The sequence below is a fragment of the Canis lupus genome, chromosome 16 (assembly GCF_048164855.1).
Source record: "Canis lupus baileyi chromosome 16, mCanLup2.hap1, whole genome shotgun sequence".
NCBI lineage: Eukaryota > Metazoa > Chordata > Mammalia > Carnivora > Canidae > Canis > Canis lupus.
In genome coordinates, this window is record NC_132853.1 from 11,693,897 (window position 1) to 11,717,463 (window position 23,567).

The 23,567-nt window shown below is 56.4% G+C and overlaps 1 protein-coding gene across 3 annotated transcripts in view; it reads right to left on the minus strand.

Moving 5' to 3' along the window:
• Nucleotides 1–258: 258 nt before the first annotated feature.
• NACC2 (NACC family member 2) overlaps nucleotides 259–23,567 on the minus strand; it is a 63,221-nt gene continuing 39,912 nt past the window's right edge. For all 3 annotated transcript variants that reach the window (XM_072778656.1, XM_072778654.1, XM_072778655.1), the window contains 4 exons: nucleotides 4,764–4,928; nucleotides 2,616–2,721; nucleotides 2,145–2,242; nucleotides 259–890 (listed from right to left, as the gene is read on the minus strand). In XM_072778656.1, coding sequence (XP_072634757.1) covers nucleotides 385–890; nucleotides 2,145–2,242; nucleotides 2,616–2,721; nucleotides 4,764–4,928 — 875 coding nt within the window. In that variant the 3' untranslated portion in view covers nucleotides 259–384. The remainder of the gene's footprint in view (nucleotides 891–2,144; nucleotides 2,243–2,615; nucleotides 2,722–4,763; nucleotides 4,929–23,567) is intronic.

Here is a 23,567-nt window from a genome sequence, read left to right on the forward strand (position 1 = left end):
GGGGTTCCCCCGCCGGGTGAGCAACAAGTGTCAGGAGACGCGTGCCCCGCCATAGGCCCCCACTTGGACTCCCAGGCCCCGGGGCCACAGGCTCTCGCCCCTCCTGGAGCAGGGTCAGGGGCCCACAGCCTGGAGACGAACCTCGCGGATACCAAAGGAGCCCTGGGACCTTCCTCGCAACTAGGTCACCAGTGGACTGATCCTTTACAGTATAACGAATGCATTTGTTTCCTTCATAAACTTTAAATACAAGCAGAATAAAAATCACATTTTTTTCAGGCAACAGTAGCAGTTCCGTAGGTAAGTGGCTTGATCACATTTGTTTGTATTAGTAACGCATGCAAGCAGCTTTAGTACCGGTCCCGCGAGGCTCCCGGCGGCTCTCTACAAGGCCCCTGCGTACGATGGCTCCTGTCTCCGGGTGGCGGCGGGCGTCTGCGGCCGGCTGGAGCTGGCGCTGCCCTGCTCAAAGGGCTGCGGGGGGCTCTGGGCGCCAGTGGGCGGCGGCTCGGGTGCTGCCACCTCCTGGATGACCGAGCCGGCCCCATCCGCCTCCTCGCCCGCATCAAACGTGGGGTTGGCGGCGGCGCTCAGGTCGACATTCACGGCGTCAGTCCTCAGAGCCACGATGGTGGCCGCATCGCCCCGCCGCTCCGCGTAGATGCGCTGCTCGAACACCTGCGCTGTGGCGGGCGGGAAGTCGGGGTCGAGAGGCACACCGGCGGCCGAGGAGCCCATGACCGTGCGGTACATCTCCACGCCCTCGGGCAGCATGGACTTGATCTTGGGCAGCCAGCGCTTGCGGACACGGCGGGCGTTGGTGCACATGTCCGCCGCGATGACGTTCATCTCGCTCTCCTTGAAGCTGGGGGCGAAGTTCTGGCAGTACACTGCAAGCACAGGGCGCCAGGAGGCGGGCATCAGTGGCGAGGGGCCCCGGACGAGCCTTGGGGTCACGGTGCTCACGTCCCTCCCAGGCCTGCACACGGTTCTCCTCCCTGCCGCCCACTGGTACCAGAGGCCATGTGGCCACCCAGGGCCCTCCTGGCCTCAGCCTGAAGACCAGTGGTCACTCTCCTCCCTCCGGCCGAATGTCAGGGGAGGAGGGGCAGGCCAGCGGCAGGGCACAGGCCGGGGCCTCTCCTTGAGCACCAGCTGGCTGTGTGGCCTTGTGCAGGTCCTTAGCATCTCCAGGCCTCACCTCTCTGCTCTGAACCCCCAACCTTGGCACCAGGGCCTGCTGAGACAAGCTTGAAGGTCAGGCAGCCCGGGGCACCTGCCCACGCCCAGGCTCAGGCCTCAAGGGGCCTCAGCAGAGGCTCTTCCTCATAGGCTGGACAAGAAGCGCAGTGGAAGCCGATCAACACCCGTCAGGGCCCAGCCCCCAACCTGGCGGAAGCAGCAGGGCCATCTGGGCACCGCCAACGTTAATGACAATGCAGCCTCTCCTTCCCCAATCGGGAGCCACAGGACCCAGCTCTGCAAGCAGCCTGGGAGCCTGACACATGTCCCCACACAAGACCCTCACGCCAGCATCAGACACACACTCCCCGGGCCTCTTCCCAGGGCTGGCTGGCACGCTGGCTTTGGGCCGTAATTACCGACCACAAAGGTCTCTCTTTGCTCTAACACAGAATTAGTCTCACAAGACGTGTTTTTCAAGCAAGGAAGTAAGACACTGTTGCGCGAGCAGATAGCCATGGGAGGGCCTGCTGATGGCCGGTGTGGCCGGGGGGGGCCAGGGGTCCTGTGGTCTGGGGGGTGCTGAGGTGGGGGGCAGCAGTTGGCTGCGGAGATGGACCGGGCTCCACCCCCACGCGCCCAGGAGCGGGAGGCAGAAGCCGGCGAGCAGATGGCAAAGGCTCAAAATAACCTCGAAATGTAAATAAGGGGTTTTGTTCAAAAAGGAAAATTAGATCTATTTCACATATTAAAATAGTTTCGCACACAGCTGAATCCATCATGCTTGGAAACGAACCAAGAATGTTAGCACCTCGAGACCTGGCTCCTGAGAGCTGCTCATTTCTCTCTCCCTTCCAGCCCTGCAGGGCCGGCTTGGCGCCAGGGAGAGGCCGCCTGCCCAAGCCGCGGTCCTGGGCCCCCAGCGCTCCTCCGCCCCACTCGGGAGACCCCGGTCCACTTACGTTTCACAGCATTCAGAACCCGGCTGTCCAGAGGCTTGCGGCTGGGGTCACTAGTGGATGAGCGGATACCAGTGCCACAGCTGTTGGCCAGAGTGTTCCTAGAAGGGTGCGGTGGGAGGGCAGTGAGGCCAGCTGGCCAGGGTGCCACAGGAACGGGGCTGGCCCACCTGGAATCCCACCTGGCCTCCCCCTTGTACTCCAGGGGTTGCGGTGTGGAGGAAGGAGGAAGGGACCCCTCTGACCCACTCATGAGGCCACGGCCCGCCAGGGGTGGGGGGCCAAGTGGGGGGTGGTCCACAGCCAGGAGCCAGGCTGCTCCCCAGGCCCAGGTCCTGTTGGAGTGATGTGCCCCCTGGCACGGGCGGACACCATGGCGAGACCTTGGGAAGGTGGGGTGCCGTAAACGCATAGCTCAGTGAGCTCACGGCCAGAGGAGACCCTAGAAGCTTCTGCACCTGCTCAGGGACCCACCTGTCAAAGAAGGTGGCGAGGAGCCGCCGCAGCAGGACCTTGTGCTTCACCCCTGCACATAGGTGGCAGTTCATCAGCTGGCCGCGTGTGATGTAGACTCCGGAGCCTGTGAACACCAGACAGAAAAGGGTCAGGCCCTTGGCCTTGCCACCCACAACCCGGGATGACCATGAGCTTCCCAGGCGGCTGCAGGGGCCAGAGTGGGTGCATGGTGGGGCAGAGGGCACCCTGACGTCTGCATGCAGCACTGGGCAGGCCCTCGCCCGGGCCCAGGACCCCACAAGGCTGGGGACGTTGCTGCAGGCCTTCCTTGCTGTGCTGAGGCCTTGTCCCCTGGAGGAGGCAGCCTGGTCCTTGGAGAGCTGTCCCCAGATGCCCTTCCAGCCCCAAGGGAATTCCGTGCTTGGTCCTGGGTCAGAAATACTCCTTGCCTCTCCATCCATCACCCAAACCAAAGCACTTTGGTCTGTGCTGGGGAGCTGGAACCACAGAGGCGATAAGCCCAGCATCAGTGGGGAGCCCACAGAGCTGCCGACCCTGAGGAAGCCTGGCCAGGCCCGGGTGCCCTGTGGGGCCTGGAAACATGAAGGCCCGAGCTAGCGGGGGGACCGCACCTGGGGCCAGTCGCTGGTGTGGGGTGGCCTCTGTTGGGCCGGACACTCCTCAAGGAAAAAAGAGCGTCGGGGGGCACTTGACGGGATGAGCACTGGGTGTTATTCTGTATGTTGGCAAATTGAACACCAATAAAAAATAAATTTATTATTAAAAAAAAAAAAAGGAAAAAAGAGTCTGTAGGCGCCAGACGGTGCCCCCGACTCTGGACAACGGCGTGGCAAACACCAAAGGGCACATGCACAGGGTCCTCGGGCCCTCCCCACCGTCTCCTTCAGGCGTCCACCATGACCCCCGTTGTCACAGACCATGTTCTGAATCTCGTCAGGACAGAATATAGGAGTGGGGAAGCACAGTGGGAAGGTGCAGGGAGGTGCTCAGGCCTGTGGGGGCCCTGGCTCAGTGCCTCAGGGCCAGCTTCCCCTGTGAGCCACGTCACTGCCCAAATGAGCACATGGCTGTGGATGGAGACCACCGCCGGGGCGCCGGTCAGTGTGTTCTGACCATGCTGGGCCACGGCATATCAAGTGTCCCCGAGGCCCCCGCCTGGTCACATCTGCAGAGCAGGTCGCCCTGAGCCACACGGACTAGACACTCCCTGTGTGGGGAAACCCGTATGGGGGCTGGGGCACAGTGGGGCCTGGCAACCTGACATCCAGCTGTGGGTAGGGCCAGACAAGGTAGCCAGCCCTCGCCCCTCCCAACCCCAGACCCCGACAGACAGGAAGCCACTCTTCCGGCAATTCGAAGGTGAAGCTGTCCCTCTCTGCCCTGCTCTGAAGCCACCATCTGGGACCGTGGCTCCCAGCGGAGGGACGGCCAGGAAGAACCCCAAAGTGCTGCCCTGGGGGTGGCGATCAGGAGCCCCAAACAGGGCTTGGGGGTGTACCCAGAGCCTCACACAGGGTGCACGCCAGCACCGAGGAGGAGGGACAGGGCCGTGGGTCCTGGCCACCCCGTGGGGGCTCCTCTGGTGACCCTGGGACCAGCTTGGGTCACAGCAGTGGCAACTTTCCCGAGAATAGCCTTAAAAATCTGCCAGAGGCTGCAAGGTCTGACGAAGCCCCACACTGGAAAGGGGAGTATTCCTCACAAAGGCACCTGGCCCTAATGGGCTTTTGGACTGTTTGTTTTCACAGAATTCCATTTCTGACTCGGAGCCACATTTAGGACCTTGGTGGTTACCCTCCACGCCGCCATAGGACACTCTGGGGGCTGCAGGAGGGGCTGGCGCACCGCATCCCATTTGGATTTATCTGCCACCTAAATTAAAACACTATCGTGACTGCAGCCCCTGCCAATCTGATGCGTGGCCAGCCCAGGGGATTCAATTAAAATGCTGAATTAATTCAATTGAATAACTCCTCTTAATGACACATTCTTCTAAAAGGAAATTAGAGGAAATTTAAGATGTTCTATCTTCTTTTTTTTTTTTTTTGAGTGATTAGTGATGAGTACATTGTTCACAGCTCTGAAGAAAAAAAACAATAAGAGGGCATTTGCATACAATAGACAGGGTGGGGAGAGACACTTCACCTGCCACCAGCTCCAGCTTCTCGCCAGGGTCCCCTTCTGAGTAGAGCTTGGGGTGGCAGCGGTACCCAATCTGGCTGATGAGGCTGGCGGGCAGTGCCACCAGGTCACGGCGGATGAGGACACACGAGCGGCTCTCCAGTGGCACGGGCTCTGGCTTCTCTTGTACTGTGGACACAGACCCGATCTAGTTAGGGGTGTTCTCAGGCCAGGACAGGGATGGAGTTCGAGAATGCCCCTCCTGTCCACACAGGCCCACGTCAGGCCTGCTCCATGCCCACCCTGCACAGCGGGCTGCACTGCTCCATACCCACCCTCTGTCCTCTCTCCCTGCCCACCTGGTCCTGACCTCTGCAGGGAGGACCAGAGCAAGTAAGCGAATAGAAGAAGGCAGGGGAAGGATGCCACCCCGACCTGGAACAAGTTGTGAGGGCCCAGGAGACTCCCGGGAGGCATCCAGCACACAGAGGCCTGCAGACGAGGCAGGAAGGGGGACAGTGCACACAGGGAGGCTGAACAGAAGGTGGCCTGGCTGGACCCGTGGTCTGATGAACCAGTGGAGCAGCACCTCCACCGGATGGAGTGCAGGCTGGGAGCACTGTGCCCCTAGCCTGATGGCTCCCAGCAGCCCCATCCCACAGGCGGGGCACTTCCCCAGAGGGAGCAGCGTGTTGCCTGGACGAGACACTGCTCTATAAATACCTGACGGCAATAAATAAATAAACAAACAAACAAACACCTGACAGTGGTTGAGCCGGGCAGTGGCACATGTGGTGTTCCTGACCCTCCAGCCTGCCTGGGAATGTTTCTGAGAAACCACTGCCAGCGGACAGTCAGGGACCCTTGAATGTACCTACTCTGGCACTCTGACAAGGCAGGGGCTAAGGCCCCCTCTGACGTCCCTAAGCCACATGGGAGCATAAGAGCAGCCAGCCATGGACATGGAGGTGGCCACTGCCCCCTTTCCCTGTGCTGCCTGGAGGCCCCCACCCTCCGACCTCCCCTCTAGGCAGGGCCTGGCTATGGGAACCTGATCTCCATCCATCAGGCTCAGGGCAGGTGCCCTGGGACAGTGGTCCTGTCCTCTCTGCACTGCAACCCTGTGGGCACTGAGGGTGGGAAGGCCACAGGCCTGGGGAAGCGACGTGGGGGATGCTGCAAAGGGGCTTCAGGAGGGAGGGGGGGCAAGGAAGGGTCCTGGGCAGATACTCCCCACTCTGGAGTAGCCACTCTAGACTCTGGAGTAGCTTCAAGCTCCTGAAGGGGAGCAGCAGGGGCCACCCAGCCCCCAGGACAGCCCCTCCAGAGAAGCAGGTGGCTGGGCTCGGGGTGAGGACGACCTGCCCTGCCCATCCACCCTGCCCCAGGTCAGGGCACAAGTCAGAGGGCGGCACCTCCCACCAGGTACGTGTGGGGCATGCGGACGGGCGGGCGGGCGGATCAGCAGAGAGCAACAGAGAATCTTCCAAACCTGGAACACCCGGGGGCTCAGGGAGCAGAGGAAAACAACCCGGATGATATTTTAAAACATAATTACCCGCCCGCGCCCCCCACACGGCCGGCTGTGATTACACACGCAGACGTAGCGCCAACGCCGGCGCCGTGGCATTTACATAAAGAGTGCTCACCAGCAGAAATAACGCCATCCACGACACGTCCTGCCGTGTTTCTCTAAACAGCAGAAGTTGTTTGCGCTCCGCACGCCTGCCCCTCAGCCCCTCAACCCCCCAGCCCCAGCCCGGCTCTGAGAGCTAGAGACAGGCAGATCCAGAACATCCAAAAGAGCCTCATCTATTTCTGCTCTGCTGTGAGCCGGATACTGCGCCAGCTAAAAATACCCGAACCCGAGTGGTGGCTCATCTGGAAAGGTGCTCCGAATTCCCTCCCCGCCCCTTCCCTGGCCCTAGATCTCCAGCCACTGCCGCTGCAGCCCACCGCTGAGCGTCAAGGGCTCCTGCTTCCAGGGAGCAGAGGGGGAGGCTCTCCAGGTCTGGAGACCTGGGAGAGGGTGTACAGGGGACACGAGGGGTGTGGGGCACAGGTGCAGGGGGCATAGGGGTGTGAGGGTTACAGGGGCATGAGGGTATGGGACATAGGTGCAGGTGGCATGGGGGTACTGGCATGGGGATGTGGGGGGCATGGGGACGTGTGGCCCCTTGCGCATCCCTGTGGCCTTTGGGGCCCTGACTGCAGGTATGCTGGAAGGCCACTCAGTAGGCTGTGGGCAGGAACTTCCACCTTCGCCATCAACGGCCTCGTTTTTAATGCCTCCAGGACTATGGGCTCCAAATATTTTGGCACCATGGAATTGGGGGAAAAACCACATGAAAGAGCAGTGAGCTGTTTGTACCAAGAGGGGAGTCATCGCTTTTGATACAGGAAAGGTGAGTCTGGGTCCAAAAGGCCTCTATGGAAAGATCTGGAACAGTAGCTGATCTGGGCCAAAGGGCAGCAACCAAGGACAGACCAACAGTGTCCCTCAGATCCCTGGACAAAGACAGCCATGATCACACGCAAGGATGGACCCTGCAGGGACTTGGGACACCAACGAGGACCCCAACTGCTCCCTGACTCGGTGACGCTGTGGGAGTCCAGCCGATGCGGAAGGATTGGGCCCTTGGGGACATTGTGCTGTGGGAGATGAGCCCCATGGGGAATCCTAGGTTATGCACATTCCAGTGATAAAACAATCCTCTTGAAAGGATGGATGGTATCTGTGGGAGACGCTAGGTGGTCCTCATCTGGTGGCATGCGTAGGCACATCTAAGGCCAAGCCGTGAGATTCATCGCTCAATCTCAGTAAAACCGGTGGAAAGAACCAATGAGGGCAGAGCAAATGAAGCAGGTCCACGGGGGCCCTGGAGGGTCGCTGGCCTCCACTACTGCACTTTCTCAGCTTCCCATGGCCCACTGACTGGGAATCTGGAGAAGGCGCCAGACCCTCTGCCCAAGTAAACATTCCAAGCCCCAGCCCACAGGGTGCTACATGTCCCAGGGCCTGGGGTGGGGGGTGACACTCTGTTCCTGTTTCCAGATGCAGGTGCACCTCAGAGACACATAGGCAGCCCCACCTCGGTAGGGAGCCCCCACCAGTGTGAGCAGCCACAGTAGGTGACCAAGCCTGCTAAGGTGGGGTGTGGAGGAGGGGACACAGAGAAGGGCCTCCCATTCTACAAAATCACACGCCACTCATCAAAACGGCAGAATAAGAGAACAAAACCCTTGTCCTGATTATTTAGGAAAATACAACTTAAAACCAAATGGAAAGAGAAATGCTACATGACGGCATCGATCTGTGACTTACTGTAAGGTAACGTAGCCAAGCCAGCGAGATTCGTGCATGCCAGCGGGGGGACGCCCAGTCCACAGCCCAGAGACAGACCCGCACAAACACACGCAGTGGATGTGTGACAAGGGGTCCCTCAGCCCAGTGTGGGGAGGGTCAGCTCTTCCAACACGCAGCACCCAGGAACTGGACGTGCACGGGCAAATACCAAAACCAAACCACCCTTGATCCAAAACCTCTCACCTCACACAAAAATGAATAAAAGTGGATCATGGACGTAACGTAAAACACAAAAGCGTAAAACTTTTGCAAGAGAATCTTTGTGGTCTTGGGGTTCAGCTAAAAGTTTAGACTTGACCCCCAAAAGCACAAGCCCCCCAATGGATCAATTGACTTCATCAAAACGCAAACCTCCGGTGTGTGAAAGGACAGGCAAGCCTGCCCCGGCTGGAGGAGTGGCCCACAGACTGCACCCTGGACCCGGGATGTGTATGGAAAACCCAGGGCAAACTCTCAGAACTCAACAGCAAGAAAAGGGACAACTCGGTGTTTAAAATGGGCAAAAGATCTGAAGACACTTGGCCAGAGAGCGTACAGATGGCAAATTAGCACACAAAAAGATGCTGAACATCATTAGCTGTTAGAACATAGGACGTAGGGATCCCTGGGTGGCGCAGCGGTTTGGCGCCTGCCTTTGGCCCAGGGCGCGATCCTGGAGTCCTGGGATCAAATCCCACATCGGGCTCCCGGTGCATGGAGCCTGCTTCTCCCTCTGCCTGTGTCTCTGCCTCTCTCTCTCTGTCTCTCTCTCTCTCTATCATAAATAAATTAAAAAATTTAAAAAAAAGGAATATATAAAAAAAAGAACATAGGACGACGTAAAACCCCACTTCACACCTATGGAACAGCTGAGCCTGCCAACCCCAGGCATGCTGAGGGCACGCGCACACAGGGACACAGCTGTGCGTCCCCCAGGGAGCCAGCAACCCCAGCCCGGGGACTGCCTCCCCAAGGAGAAACGGGAGATGGAGACAGTTCACACAGGCCCTGAGCAAGGATGTGCATGCCAGCTCTGCTCACACATGCCCCAACCAGGACACAGCCCCACGCCCTGCCACGGCAGTGGACACACGGCCCAGGCACCCGCACACAGGTCACTGCAGCACACTCATCAGCACCAACAGCTGCTCGGCTCAGGGAATGTCAGGCTCAGCGGTGGGATAGAAGGGGCCAGTCGCACACGTGATATGCCGGATGACCTCCTTCATAGGACACAGTCCCTAAGATGATACTGTGGGGACAGGTCAGTGGTTGCCGGGGGACGGCGTGGGGGTGAGTGTGGGGAGCAGCGTGGATGGGTGACAGAGCTGCTCTGCGTGAACACCCACCACAGCACCCCTGCGTCCAGGCTGCCCGCCCCTTCCCTGCATCTGCAGGCTCAGCACCAGGCAGACCAGCAGTTCAGGAAGGGCCACACCCGGGAAGGGTGTCCGTGCCTCTGAGCACAGCGGTGTCAGCATCCCGGGAATAGCGCAGGTGGTGCTTCCTAAAGGTGTGTGTGGGCCTGGGGGAGGGGGGGCAGGGATCAGAGGCAGGGTGACAGCACCGATGGCCATTCTTCACTGTGGAGAAAGACAGACGTGCCACCAGTGTAGCCAGGTCCCCACCGAAGGCAAGGTGCACCCCATCTCATGGACACTCAAGGGCAAGGGCAGAGCGCATCTCAGAACCCACCACATGCAACACACTGAGCGTAAAAGGACAAGTGTGGTGGGGAAAGCCCAGAAAAAAAATACAGGTGGTTGTGAACAAACAAGAGGCTGGACGCAGGGAGGATATGTGTGCAAACCCCACTGCCCGGAGCCCTGGGAGTCAAGACAGAAAGGGAGACGGTGGGCCTCGGTGTCCTTGTGCTCAGAAAGGTGCAGCTGCAGGGGAGATGCAGAGCCGTGACAGCTCGGCCCCCAACAGCACCCAGTGCAGCCCTGAGCCGTGCCCCTGGCCGTGCCCCTGACCCCCTGGGTCCCAGCTCAGAACGTTCGAAACCTGCTCTGGGGATCTCCCCGTCCAACCCAGCCCACCCCAGTCAATCCTGTCACCGATTCTGCTGCCCTGGAGCCCAAGGGCTCTGCTGTTTTTGTGTCTAGCATTGGAGTCTAGCCCTGGGGGACCCTGTGAAGTCTGCAGCTGAGGTCCCAGCAAATCTGGTGGCCGTTCTCACTGCCGACCTGACTATATTCCTCTCTGTCCCTCCGTCGGCTCCTGGGACTCGTCTGGCGCTGGCCACGAGATGTATGCAGCCTCCCTATCCACTCTGCACGGATCACAGCCCATGACACCAGGTGACACTGGTCGCCATGAAAACAGAGCAGAGTTCTGTGTGCCCTGGGAGCATGTGTATGTAAAATGCACACACGTTCCATATGAAGACGAAATGCTGGGTCGCCGGAACTCTGGGAGAAAGAGGGAGGCAGAGGGACGGATGGAAGGACAGCTTTCCCCAGTACGATCTTTCTACACTGTTCACGATGATGAGCGTATGAAACTATGAAACTATGAGTGTATGTTAACTAGAAATAAATGCATTTAACTTGTAAGGTTGTCTGTGTGGCGAGGAAGGAGTGGTTGCCTACCAGGAACGACTCCTGAAGTTGCATCAGAATCAGCTGCTGGACTTTCAGGGCCAAGACCCCGAGCTGAGCGGATGGTGGCTGTGGGGCCAGACAGGCGGGGCAACGGCCCTGGAGCATGCTGCCCCGAGCAGCCATGGCCAGGGGGACTGCCCGGCTTTCCTTCAACTTCCTCCCATCATGAAGCAGCACATGTGCAGGACCAGATTCAAAACTACAACCAACAAACTAAAGACAAGTCAAGAATTTGGTCCCTGTACAAGATAAACAGATATCAGATTTTTGGGCCCGCCAGGAGGTGCTGCAGGGAACCCCAGAACTGGCTGCAGCGCCGGCACCAAGCACCCCACCAGCTCCAGCCCAAGGCCTCTAAGGACAGACCCTCTTCAGAGTAGCACTGGTGGGAGCTTCCAGATGTTTCCATACACTGTCCAACGTTCACTAATAAACTACCGGGAACATGGGGAAATGAGTGATAAAAAGCCAATTTACAAAAAGACAGGAGATCAGACCCACAGGTGATCCGTCCGAGACAATAGCCGCCACCCGTGAACCGACTGCTCTCGATTCATGCCGGGAATGCAAGGACACAATGGAGAACTTCACCAGAAAACCAGAACTGATACAAAGATTTGGACCCTGGACACAACATCTGTGTCAAATAACAGGACACAGAGCAGGTGACGAGACTTCTGACCTGGGAAATAATCCAGATGGAAGCAGAGAAAGGAAACGGAAATAGGAGAGTCACCAGAGAGAGTGAAAGTGACATGGAATGTGGGGAAAGCCCAACCCATGTCCCAGGAGCCCAGGAGGCCACGGTGACCAAGAGGTCCCGGCTGTGCAGGGTTAAGTCTAAACACCACTACTGACACGCCCACAGAAGGGCTGGAGGCCCTGAAAACACTCCCAGAATTAGGTGCGTGGACGGGAGGCCTGGGGATCCTTGAAGGCGAAGTGTTGCCAGGACAGATGCTGGAGAGAGCAACGTACAAACCTAGAGTAAAAGAAGGGGAAATAGAACCAAACGGCTGATTAACCAGAAAGAGGGAAAAGAGAAATGCAGCGGATTGGTGGGGACGGGCGGGACATCCTAGGATGGGAGAAGAAACCCAAAGTTATCACCAACCTCATGAAATGTAACCAGACTGTGGTTCCAACAAGATATTGGGGTTTGTTAGGCCCGGATCAGAAACCAAAACCTGAGACAACCTGAAAAAGAGGCAAGGAAAGGTCGAAAGCCACATGCAGACCTAGCACGTCCACCCCAATGGAACACGCAGATGCTCCTGGCATGTTGTGGAACACGCTGGGATGGTAAGAGGGCCAACTCAACAGGAAGAGAGTGCCGAACCCGAAGGAGTGTGCAATTATTAATTACTGGTATGGTTTATTAAGCTGAACGACGCAATTATGTTTTCCAGCGCATGCGGAACATGTGCTGGGGAATAAAGTAATTCTTGCCGCCTCCAGAGCAATGAGCTTGTCTGAATATTCTATGACCTGGGGAATTTCATTCAGAAATTACAACAATGGACACCTGGGTGGCTCCGTGGTTGAGCATCTGCCTTCAGCTCAGGGTGTGATCCCAAGGTCCTGAGATTGAGTCCCGCATCAGGGATCCTGCTTCTCCCTCTGCCTGTGTCTCTGCCTCTCTCTCTGTCTCTCATGAATAAATAAATAAAATCTTAAAACAAAAACAAAAACGAAAAGAACACCGCACAGGATCCTACAGGACATAGGGCAGCAAAGTTTCAATGTAAAGAAGCTGCTTGGGCCATATGCCACTTGGGGTGCATAGCTTTCTTTATTTTTGCTTTTTTTCCTTTAAAGATATACATGGCATCCAGGGTCGTGGGCTGCAGGGAACTCACAAGGGGACGGATCTGCCCACGACACAATGTGATGCCCCTGCTACCAACATTAAGAGGACCTTAAGGGTATATCAGGGACAAACTGACACCAGTAAGTCAGAAGACGAGATGCAGCCAGCAAACATTGACCTGTGAGCAACGGTGAGCGTGTCAGAAACAGCCTATGTCACACCAAGTTACTGAGAAAGGATAGTCATTAAGAAAGCAGGAAATAATTCTCAGTTCATTTCAGAAGGTAGAGAGACCCTGACAGAGAGACAAGAGACACTACCTCAAGGAGATTTAGATGACACGCCCCCTGCGACTGGTGGCAGCCTGTCAAACTGACCTGACCGCGCAGCACTGACGTCAGCCTCTGGGCCCTGGGTTTGAAGCCGGCTCCGATGTGGCTGTGTCTACACAGGCGCCCACACCGCGTGTGCTCCAGAGCACATCTAATAGGTTGCCTGGTGTTGAGGGTGCAGCTCAGGATGACCGGTGCCACCCGAGGTCCTTGGCCCAGGCTTCGACCAGAGCCAGCGGTTCCCCTCAATTTGCCAACGGCTGGACGCCTGGCCCTGCACATGCCTCCTCTGCCCGATGCCCCTTCCAGGAGACAGCCCTGGGGAGGGCCTCATACCTCAGAACAGTCACCCAAAACGGGAAAAAAAATCAGGAAGCTGAATCCAGAGTTTCAATCACAACGAGGCTGAACATATTCCAAGAACGCGAGTTTTTGGTTTGGTTTTGTTTGAATATTCAAAGAAGCTATCTCTGTATTTCAGAAAAGTAGGAGAGCAGAAGAGGAAAACTATACAAGCATTTTAATATTTAGAGACAAGGCTTCTGTTAAAATTCAACACGTACTTAACGAAAAAAAAATACAAAACAAAACCAAAATGCTCTGAACCTAGCAAAAGAATGTGCGTAATCCCATAAAGTACACCACAAATGCCTAGAGCAAATATCCTACTTAAAGATGAAATATTGAAAGCCCTTCCTGAATTTGGAGATGAGACAGGCTGAGCCGGAAGCTCTGGGCAGTACAGTCGGGCAGAAAGGAAGTAGCATGGTCAGGAATAGAAATAAAACCGCCACTGCTAGCAGATGCCATGGCTGCACACAGAGAAAATCCAAAAGAATCTGTAGGCAAATTATCAGAATTATGTAAGTGGGCTGCGGCCAGATATTTTTTAAAATAATAAATTCAATTTGTTTCTATACACGATAGCAACACCCATAAAAAAGTAGAAGAAACTTAGATAACCATGTAGAGACAAAATATGAATTTCTAGGAGTCAATCTAACAACACACATGTGCGGAGGACAATACAACAGCCCCAAGAAAAACCCGAAGATGTCAGTAAGTGGAGGGAAATACTCAACACCGTAGGATCTCCATGCACCCCCAAGCCTGACAGAGTCGACAAAATCCCAACCACGTTCCAGCAGGTATTTCTGTGTGGCTTTCGACAAAAGGACTCTAAAAGGCATAAAAGGCATGCAAGGAGCAGCAAGGCAGGGCAACTGTAGGGACAGAACCAAAGAAACAGACCTTCCGAACCTTACTCAGTCCTGCGGGCGGTGCGCACCAGGCCTTCTGCAGGTGCATGTGCAGTGTGCAGTGTGGAGGTGGCGGGGGGCGGGGGGTGTGGAACTCAGGTGCACTCGTGCACCGCACTCACCTCTGGAATACGACACGGGGTGGCGCGGCAGGATGGTGTCGGAGGAGGCAATCTCTCCCCCATGAAAAGAGGCGGGCCCACTGGAAAGTCAGGTGGGGAGAAAAGCAAATCTTGGGCCTCATATCCCACCCCATTAAAAAGCCAATTCCAGAAGTCCCGCAGATGCACAAGCCTTTCGTTCAGAAACGGAAGTGTCAGAATCTTGTCTGTCAGGAGGAGAACAGACGTAAGCAGGGGAGGCTGGGAAAACCCTGGGGTTGAACTGGATTTGGAGATAGCAGCCTGAACTCGGGGCCACCCCGAGCACCACATAGGCCACCCCTGGACGTCCACTCCCCACTCACTGAAAGAAAGAGCAGCCGGGTCCTGGAATATTTGCTGAACAAGACAATATGAGAAATGCTTTAAAAACTCTCTATCCTAACTAAATAAATAATAAATGAAGGCACAACATAAACAAGTGAAGGATGTGGGGAAGCCGTGCCCTGATGATGACAGTCAGCTAGCAAACAGACGGGTGATGGAGCTGGGAGTGACCGTTCTGCGACCGTCGGGGCTGTCATCAATCCCAGCAGGAATCCTGGGCAGATGCTCAAACTGCTGGTGGGGATGCCCGGGTGGCTCCGTGGTGGAGCATCTGGCATCAGCTTAGGTCATGATCCCGGGGTCCCAGGATCGAGTCCCATATCAGGCTCCCTGCAGGGAGCCTGCTTCTCCCTCTGCCTGTGTCTCTGCCTCTCTCTCTCTGTGTCTCTCATGAATAAATAAATAAAATCTCAAAAAAAAAAAATACTGCTGGGTGAAAAGTGTGGGTGATGCACTGTGTCTTCCCACAGAGGGAAAAGCACAACGTTTGCTGGCAGGGGTCACCGGTCATCACCAAGAAGCCAGACTGTCCCAGGCGCCTCCTGATAGGACATATTGGGAAGCACCCAGAGTGGCTTCCTTGTAGTTCCAGCTGAAAAGCACAACCTAAGCCCCGTCACACAACAAAACCTGACAAACCCAAACAGAGGGACGTTCTGCAGAACAGGTGAACTGTGCTCCCAGGAAAGGACCGAGAGCAAGAAACTGTCCCAGACTAAGGAGAGGACAAGGGATTGCCACCAAATACTGTGCGTGCTCCTGGCCTGAGCATGGGCTCAGAGACACAGCAGTGCTGCAGGACAGCGAGGAGACAAAAGGTCCCCCAGGCACGGGAGGAGCCCCACACCCCAGCAGAGCCTCCGCAGCTCTGAATGTGCTACTGCATTCAAGTGAGAGAGAATGTCCGTTTGCAGGAAATGCCCAGCACCGGGGGGCAATGGGGCTCACTTTCTGCAGCCTGCTCTAGGATGGTTCAAAAATCCCACAAACCTACCCCCTTCCCCTCCATAAAAAGAGAAATGCAACAGTGGAGTGACTGGCACATTATGACCCATGAGCGTGTCTGAGAGGAGGGTACCCAACCCAGAAACGTTTCTGTACATTTAAAATGATTTCAGGGATCCCTGGGTGGCGCAGCGGTTTGGCGCCTGCCTTTGGCCCAGGGCGCGATCCTGGAGACCCGGGATCGAATCCCACATCGGGCTCCCGGTGCATGGAGCCTGCTTCTCCCTCTGCCTGTGTCTCTGCGCCTCTCTCTCTCTCTGTATGACTATCATAAATAAATAAAAATTAAAAAACAATTAAAAAAAATGATTTCAAATCAAAGTGGTTGATTTTCTCAAGGAACACAGAGAGGAACATCTCCGTCACCTCAATGTGGAGGAAAAAAAAAAATCTTTCAATAAAATATAAAGAGTGATCACGAGAAAAGGTGAATAAAGCTCCCATGTATGGAGGGAGTACAGGACGGTGCCAGGGGCGGGGGCTGTAACCCGGTGACTCTAACATGACCACACCCGTGGAATCATGCAGAAAGGAGCTCAATGAGGGGGAGGTGGGCAGCCACTAAGAAGCAAATGGAGCTGCGGAAAAGATGGGTGACCGTGGAGAAACAGCAATGGAAATGATTCACTCAACAAACAAGGCCTCGGCGACCTCAGGGACAAAGGCACAGCAATTGGAGCTCCGGGCAGCGGGGCATGACGTCACCTGAAGAAAAGCCTGCATCCGCACAAGTGCCCGAGAAGCTCCGCGAACTGCAGAAGAGCACGGAGGCCTGCGATTTTCTAGGAGGGAACCCAGGGAGAGGCGTCCATTAACAGCGGGAGGCGAGCTCCGGCCTGGGACTCAGGCAGACACGCATGTGGAAGTGGACGGGGTTCACCCCACGGATAATCCACGTCACTAGGGCAAGACCTTTCTGTGAGTTTCCAGGATTCATTGCTGGTCTGTCACCAGGACCATGAGAAATGTCAAAGGAAATTCTTTGAGCAGAAGAAAAATGATACCAGGTGGAAACTTAAATCTACACAAAACAAATATGTGGGTAAATATCAGAAGGTTTTTCTTATATTTTTAAAAAGTTTTTTTTTTTGAATTTTATCTATTTGAGAGAGAGAGAGTGTGTGTACATATGCATGGGTTGGGGGTAGAGAGAGAGAGGGAGAAGCAGGCTCCCCACATGGGACTTGACCCCAGGATCCCGGGACCCTGACCTGAGCCGAAGACAGATGCTTCGCTGCCTGGGCCCCCCAGGCGCCCCCAGGTTTTATTTTCATATTCTAAATTTCTTTGAAAACAAACTGGACATCACATGAAAGAGACAACAGAAGCTTGACCCGTACCTCACACCTTATGCAAAAATTAACCCAGAGCGGGGCCACAGAGCAAAGTAAAACCCAAAGCTGCAAGACATCTGGAAGAAAATGTTGGGGAAAAACCCTTGTGGTCCTGTGAGGTAAGCACAATCTGTTAGAGAAACACAGCTGACGCTGGAAGGAGGCAAGGGTGAGCGGCCCTGATGCCATGGAAAATCCACGAGTGACTCTGACCTGCTAATTGTGGCAGCCCACAGCTGACCAGAAGCCTCGCGGATTGTGCACGGCCGATTAACGCCTATTTGGTGTGCTGCATGTACAACGTACTGTCTCTTACTGCAAAGTCCGCTGGAGGAAAGAAAACGTTACTGGAAAAATGAAATCCTAAAGATGGGGAAATACCGTTACAGCAAAACACCCATGCGGAGGGGAGTCTGAACAGTACCAACTCAGATTGTTCAGGGTCAACTGGAATTAATCGCTCAACTTCAACAATGTTAAAAAAACATCTAAAAAGTGTTTTTAAAAAGATTTTACTGATTTATTTGAGAGAGAGCAAGAGCGCACACGCACAGCAGGGGGAGGGGCAGACTTCACACAGAGCAGGGAGCCCAATGCGGGACTCCATCCTAGGACCCCGAGATCACGACCTGAGCCCAAGGCAGACGCCTCACCAACGGAGTCCCCCAAAAACATGTGTTTTATTAAAGACTCTCTATCCAGGGACTTGACAAACAGTAGACCAGGAGAAAACATTCGTGAATCATGCACCCACCAGAGGCCTCTGCCCCGAATATACACACAAAGAACTCACAATTGTCAACAGTGTCCAACACCCTTGGTACCCAAACAGCCCAGTAAGACAGGGCCAAGGTGCACAGGCAGCGGACCCGAGCCGATACCCGGGTGGCGAATACACAAACGAGATCCAACGTCATCAGACATCAGAGAAACACCGCCGCCACCCGACGGAGCAGCTTTGACAGCAAGACAGGGATGCCTGGGTGGCTCAGTGGTTGAGTGTCTGCCTTCAGCTCAGGGCGTGACCCTGGGACCCACATGGGCTCCCAACAGGAAGCCTGCTTCTTCTGCCTCTCTCTCTGTGTCTCGCATGAATAAATAAATATCTTTATTTTATTTTATTAAGATTTTTATTTATTTATTCATGAAAGACACAGAGAGAGAGGCAGAGACACAGGCAGAGGGAGAAGCAGGCTCCACACAGGGAGCCCGACATGGGTCTTGATCCTGGGACTCCAGGATCATGCCCTGGGCCAAAGGCAGGCGCTAAACCACTGAGCCACCCAGGGATCCCCAAATAAATAATATCTTTAAAAAGAAAAAGAAAATAAGACAAGGCCAAGCACTGCCGAGAATGTGGCACAGCCGTCTGTGGTGTGACGGCCTCATTCTTCATATAAGAGCTGGGCAACGTCTGACAAAGTCAAACACACACTTGCCATGTGACCCCCCCAACCTTGAATTTATCCTTAAAAACTCTCTCGTGATGAACAATGACTGTAATAAACTGCAGGGTGAATCAGCTTTGTAGGTAAACAAACTCTACCAAACACCCCAGAGGTTGGGGACCTAAAGCCCTGCAAACATGGGTATGCGAAGGTTCACACCAGCCTTGCACGTGACTACTGAAACACAGAAGCCACGCAGATGCCCTGTGATGGGTGAGGGAGCAAATCGACTGGTGTGGCCACACAGCAGGCCCACACACACATACAGCGCACACCAGGCTCTGTGTCCACGGCTGTGTGCTTCTGTCTATGGGAGAACATGGGGCAGCAGGGCACATATGCTGGGGGGAGCCAGGGACCCCTGAGGGCCACACATTGTGGGGTGGGGAGGCTGTCCCGGCTCCTGTGCGCAGAGGCGAGGATAGGACGACCAAAAACGGGTAAATTTTACCCGACTTTCTTCTTAAGCACACAGGGTGTCACCAGAGGGGTAAGAAGGATCATGAGGAAAAGTTCAACCTAAGAGGTGCCGGCAGAGGGGCATCGGGGCATCTCAGTCAGTTGGGCTCAGATCGTGATCTCAGGGTCACAGGATCGAGCCCCACATTGGGCTCCACAGTCAGTGCCACATCTGCTTGTCCCCCCCTCCCCCTGCTGCTTTCTCTCACACGCTTGCTCTTCCTCTCAAATGATAGATAAAATGTTAAAAAAAAAAAAAAAAAAAAAAAAGCACTGGCAGAGAGGAAGAAAGGGAACAAGGAACTGAAAACACACAGTAAGGTGCCCAACTTGAACCCAGCTCCGCTGAAAGTCTGACCAAGCATAGACGAATGAAGCCCTCCAGATAAAAGTTGTATCATCAGAGTGCATGAAACTGCAGTGTCAACCACGTGTCTCGTGTGAGCAGCGCCCCGTAAGATATGGGCAAGTTAAAAAGAAAAGGATGCAAAGCGCCAGCAGGTGCAAACCCTAGAACCAGAGCCGCCCCGGCCGCGGGAGTATCAGAGTGGACTCGGGAGCACAGGAGCTCCGGGAGATGCACAGATCACCACGGCTGGCACCTGATGAAAGAGAAACCCAAAACTGCTCTGTATCCAAAGGAACAGAATTTATCCTTTAAAAACTCAATTAAGAGTGACCATAAGAAACTTCAGGATGAAGCGGCTTCACTGGCAAATGAATTCTATCAAACACGCAAGAGAAATGAACATCAACCTCATACTGACTCTCAAAAACTAAAGAAAGGAGCAGAAGGTTCATGTTCCCCAGACATACAATACCTTGTAAGGAAGACATGGGTGCCCACTCCCCACAAGTGCACACACAGAAAACCCCTTAAGAAAACACTCGCTAATTAAACCCAGCACCATATAAAAACCGCAACACATGATGACCAGGTAGGGTTTACCCCGGGAGCGCAAGGTGGGGGGGTTTCACGTTTGACAATGAGCTGATGCAACGCCAATGTCAGTAAAATTAAGGGGAAAACCCGTAAAATCATCCACGACGAGGAACAACCCTCAGAAGATGAGTGGACCGTGTGGCAGCCGGGCGCTTGCACACGCTTCTCGTGGGGCCCAGCAGTCCCACCAGCACACAGGTGTTCAAGGCATCAAGATAACCACAGCCCCCTGCAGAGCTGCTGGTGGCCTCATCCACCGCATGGGACCACGAGGCCCGAGGACTAACACCGTATGCATGAATCACAGAACACGGAGACAGAAATCAAAGACTCCATTCTGCATGATGCCGTTTGCAGGGGTTCTAGAAAACACAAAGGGCTAGGGATAGAGAGCCAGAAGGAGGCAGCGGGGGCCAGGTGGGGCAAGAGGTCCTGAGGGACATCGTACGGGAGGCAGACCGCTCCATGCTTGACTGCAACTGTGGTGCTCGAACAATTCCAAACACCAAGCTCAATCACCTGTACACTCGGAGTCAGTGTATTTTATCGTGAACAAATACTTGAGTGAGCACAAGGCAAGGGTAGGGAACAAAGGACGGGCCCACACAGTACGGATGGGCCCCACAAGCACTGCGCTGATGAGAGAAGCGGGAGGATGAGAGCTCCACCGTGTTCACCTGACATCCAGAGTGACAGGGGGTCGCAGGCTGCCGGGGGTAGGGGTAGGGGTGATGGACACATCCTCCCTCTGACTGCACACTGGTGCCACAGTCCGGGACTCCAACAGGTGCCCCCACACCCGTTCCAGAGAGGAACAGGGGTCCACGCCTCAATGACACCGATGGAGGAGATAGGGTCCCCAGGGGTGAGGGGGCGAGGGCTCCACGTGACCCTGCACCAGGAACTCTGTCCTGTGCCTGAGATAGGAGACACAAGGGTCAGGGAGCCAGGGAGGCCGCCCCCTGAGGTGCAGAGACAAGCCTCCAAACACCCCACACCCAGGCCCTTGCCCCTTGCCCGCCTGGCCCAAGCAGGCCCCTGGCCAGATTGCTGCCTTCAAAGGGAGGGGACCCCACTTGCCTCTGTCTGGCTCTGCGCTCACCAGGCCAGGGACAGGAAGCACCCACTGCTCCCAGGGCCTCCCCGTGCCAGCACCAAGCTCTAAAGTCGTGGGGACACCCCCGGCCAGGCCAGGCCAGTGAGGGCTGGCTGGGCTTGAGATTCGCAGAACAAACCTGGCCTTCCCCTTCTCTGCGGGACCCCCAAGTACAGCTGGGCTGCAGGTGGTGCGGCCCATGACAGGCAGGGCGCCGTGGTAGAGGGGCAGTCGACGCAGTACCGACCTCGTGGGTGCCACTAAACGGGGCCTGGTCCAGGGCAGAGCTCACAGGGACCATCTGCAGCTCCTGCTCGCAGCAGGCAGAGCCATGCGTCCAGCCCCCCACACCTGGACCTGAGCACCACCAGCGTCCAACCTGCGTCCCGGTGTTGGGACGATGGGTAGACCCAGGGGAGCTGGCCAGCCCCCAGAGGGGAGGTGGGAGCAAGGCCGGGCAGGCCCGCTACACACGGACACCAGTGCATGGCCATCTGTCCTGGCCGGCATCCTGTGGGGGTCCCCTCCTAGGGGATGGCTGGCATCCATGCCTGGCTAGGAGGGCTTGTGTCTCAGGAACCAACATCTGCCAGTGACCGTTAAGCATCTGCCCACCCTGAGGAGGGGCTGGACCTGCAGTGGAGGTACCACGTGGACCCCAGCCATGGCAGAGTAGCACAGGGGTGGCCCCTCTGGCCACACTCATTCCCCACCCCTGCAGAGGTCGCACAGCAAGCCCCTCTCACCACACCCTGGTAGGCTCACTCTTCCCGCCCCTAAGCCTCACTCCCTGGGGCCAGGGGGCAGCCCATCCTGCCTCGTGGTGACCGAGCCAACATCAAGGCCTGCTTGCCGTCCACCTGTCTCATCTGGGCCACCATTGCTCACGGCCTGTGGAGAGCCTGGGGACAGACCTGTACTGCACTGGGGCACCCTCCGTGCCCCACCCTCTGCCATGACAGGAGCAGCGCCTCACTCCCAGTGCAGCAGCAGGTGTGAAGACCCCATCCCTCCAGAGCTCAGAGCTGGAGCAGGGGCTTCCCGAGCCCCGCGGAGATCCCACCCCGAGCCAGGAGCTAGGAGGAAGGGATAGAGGGACCACGTTGCCCCAAGATGTGGGCTGGGGGCACCAGGAGGCAGCCTGACTCACCCTGCCCACATCCCCTGCCCCTGGTCAGGCCCTTCCTGGCCACTGGGTCCTAAGAGCAACAAATTAGAAACCACGCCAGTGTCCCCAGGGACAAGGTAAGTCAGCAGTGGTGTCTCCCTGCCATGGCCCAGTAGGTAGGACCTGGAAGGAGCGCAGGAGACGCAGGGGACAGAGGCAGGAACCCAGCGAGGCTGCCAGGGGACGGCCAGCCAACCTCATCTGTCATATTGAATTCCCTGATCTCCAAAACGAGAGGCTCACCAGGCAGGAGCTACTACTGGTTCTTCCCGAGGTGGAGGGTGGACACAGGGCCCCGTGGGCAGTCCCATGCCTTCCCACAGGGGTGCAGGTCAAAAGACCCTTGAAGGTGACTCAGGCCAGCCTCTCAGCTGATGGGTGGGTAAAGAGGCCAGGCGGCAGGGGAATCCCTGAGGGTCCTCACAAATGGGGGTGCACCTTGGGGCATTCCCGACTCCACAGCTCAGAGCCAGCCCTGCCCAACCTGTGTCAGGGCCCCAGACTATGGGCAGCAGGCTCTTCAGCAGCCCGAGGGGCTGAGGACACCCCCTCCGCAAGCCGAGCCAGTGCACAGAGGGAGCCTGGGGTGCGGGCAGCTGGCCTCTGGGGGCGGCTCCCCCGACCCGCTGGCCCCTACGGCCCCCTCCCCCACAGCCCTCTTCCCTGCTCACCCGGCGCCCAGTGATGCCAGCGACGTCACTGCCAATAACCTAGATTTTAACCAAGAAATCACACCCCCCCTCCCTGCCCCAATTATGGTCTAGCCGAGGAGAAAACCCAGACTGTAGCACCCTGGGCTGGCCCCATGGGCGGCTCGCCCATGCCCACTTCCCTCTCCCGTTTCCCATCCTCCCTCCGACGCCCCCAGGGAGAAGATGGATGGGTGACCCTCCGCGGACACAATGTCCCGGGCCAGGCCTGTGCCCCTGGCATCTTGGTTGAGAGCTGAGGTGGGGGACAGGTGGGAAAGCCAGGTCACTACCAAGGCTATGAGGCAGCCCAGGGCAGCTTGGCCTCCAACCCCCACCCTGGCCTTTCCAGGGCCACTGTCCCACAGGTTCCTTGGAAAACCCAAGGACACAGGTAGGCCACTACTGTCCAGGTGGGAAGAGGGCCCCAGGCACGTCCGGGTGAAGGGGCAGATGTACCTGCCCAGCGATCCCAGCACCTTGTCCTGTTTCTCACCATCCCATACGTGCCAAGGCCTGTGGCCACACCACATGGAGATGTCTGGAGGTTGGGATCCTGTCGGCTCCATGGGGGACCACAGTGGCTCCTTGGGCAGGTCCCAGCTCCCTCTGCCTGCACCTGGCAGGTTACCCAGACCCTAGGTGCCTGTGAGCAGTGGGCAGAGGGAACTGCACTCGGGGCAGGTCCCCGGGGGCCTCCCTGAAGCCTGAGTCCAGTGGCCCTCTGAAGGACCGAGCCAGAGCCTGCAGCTTTCCTGGTGTTGGGACACCAAGCCCTTCCCTCTGCCACTGAGAGGAAGCAGCAAGTCCAGATCAAGGTGGTGTCTGTGCTAAGGTCCTGTGGA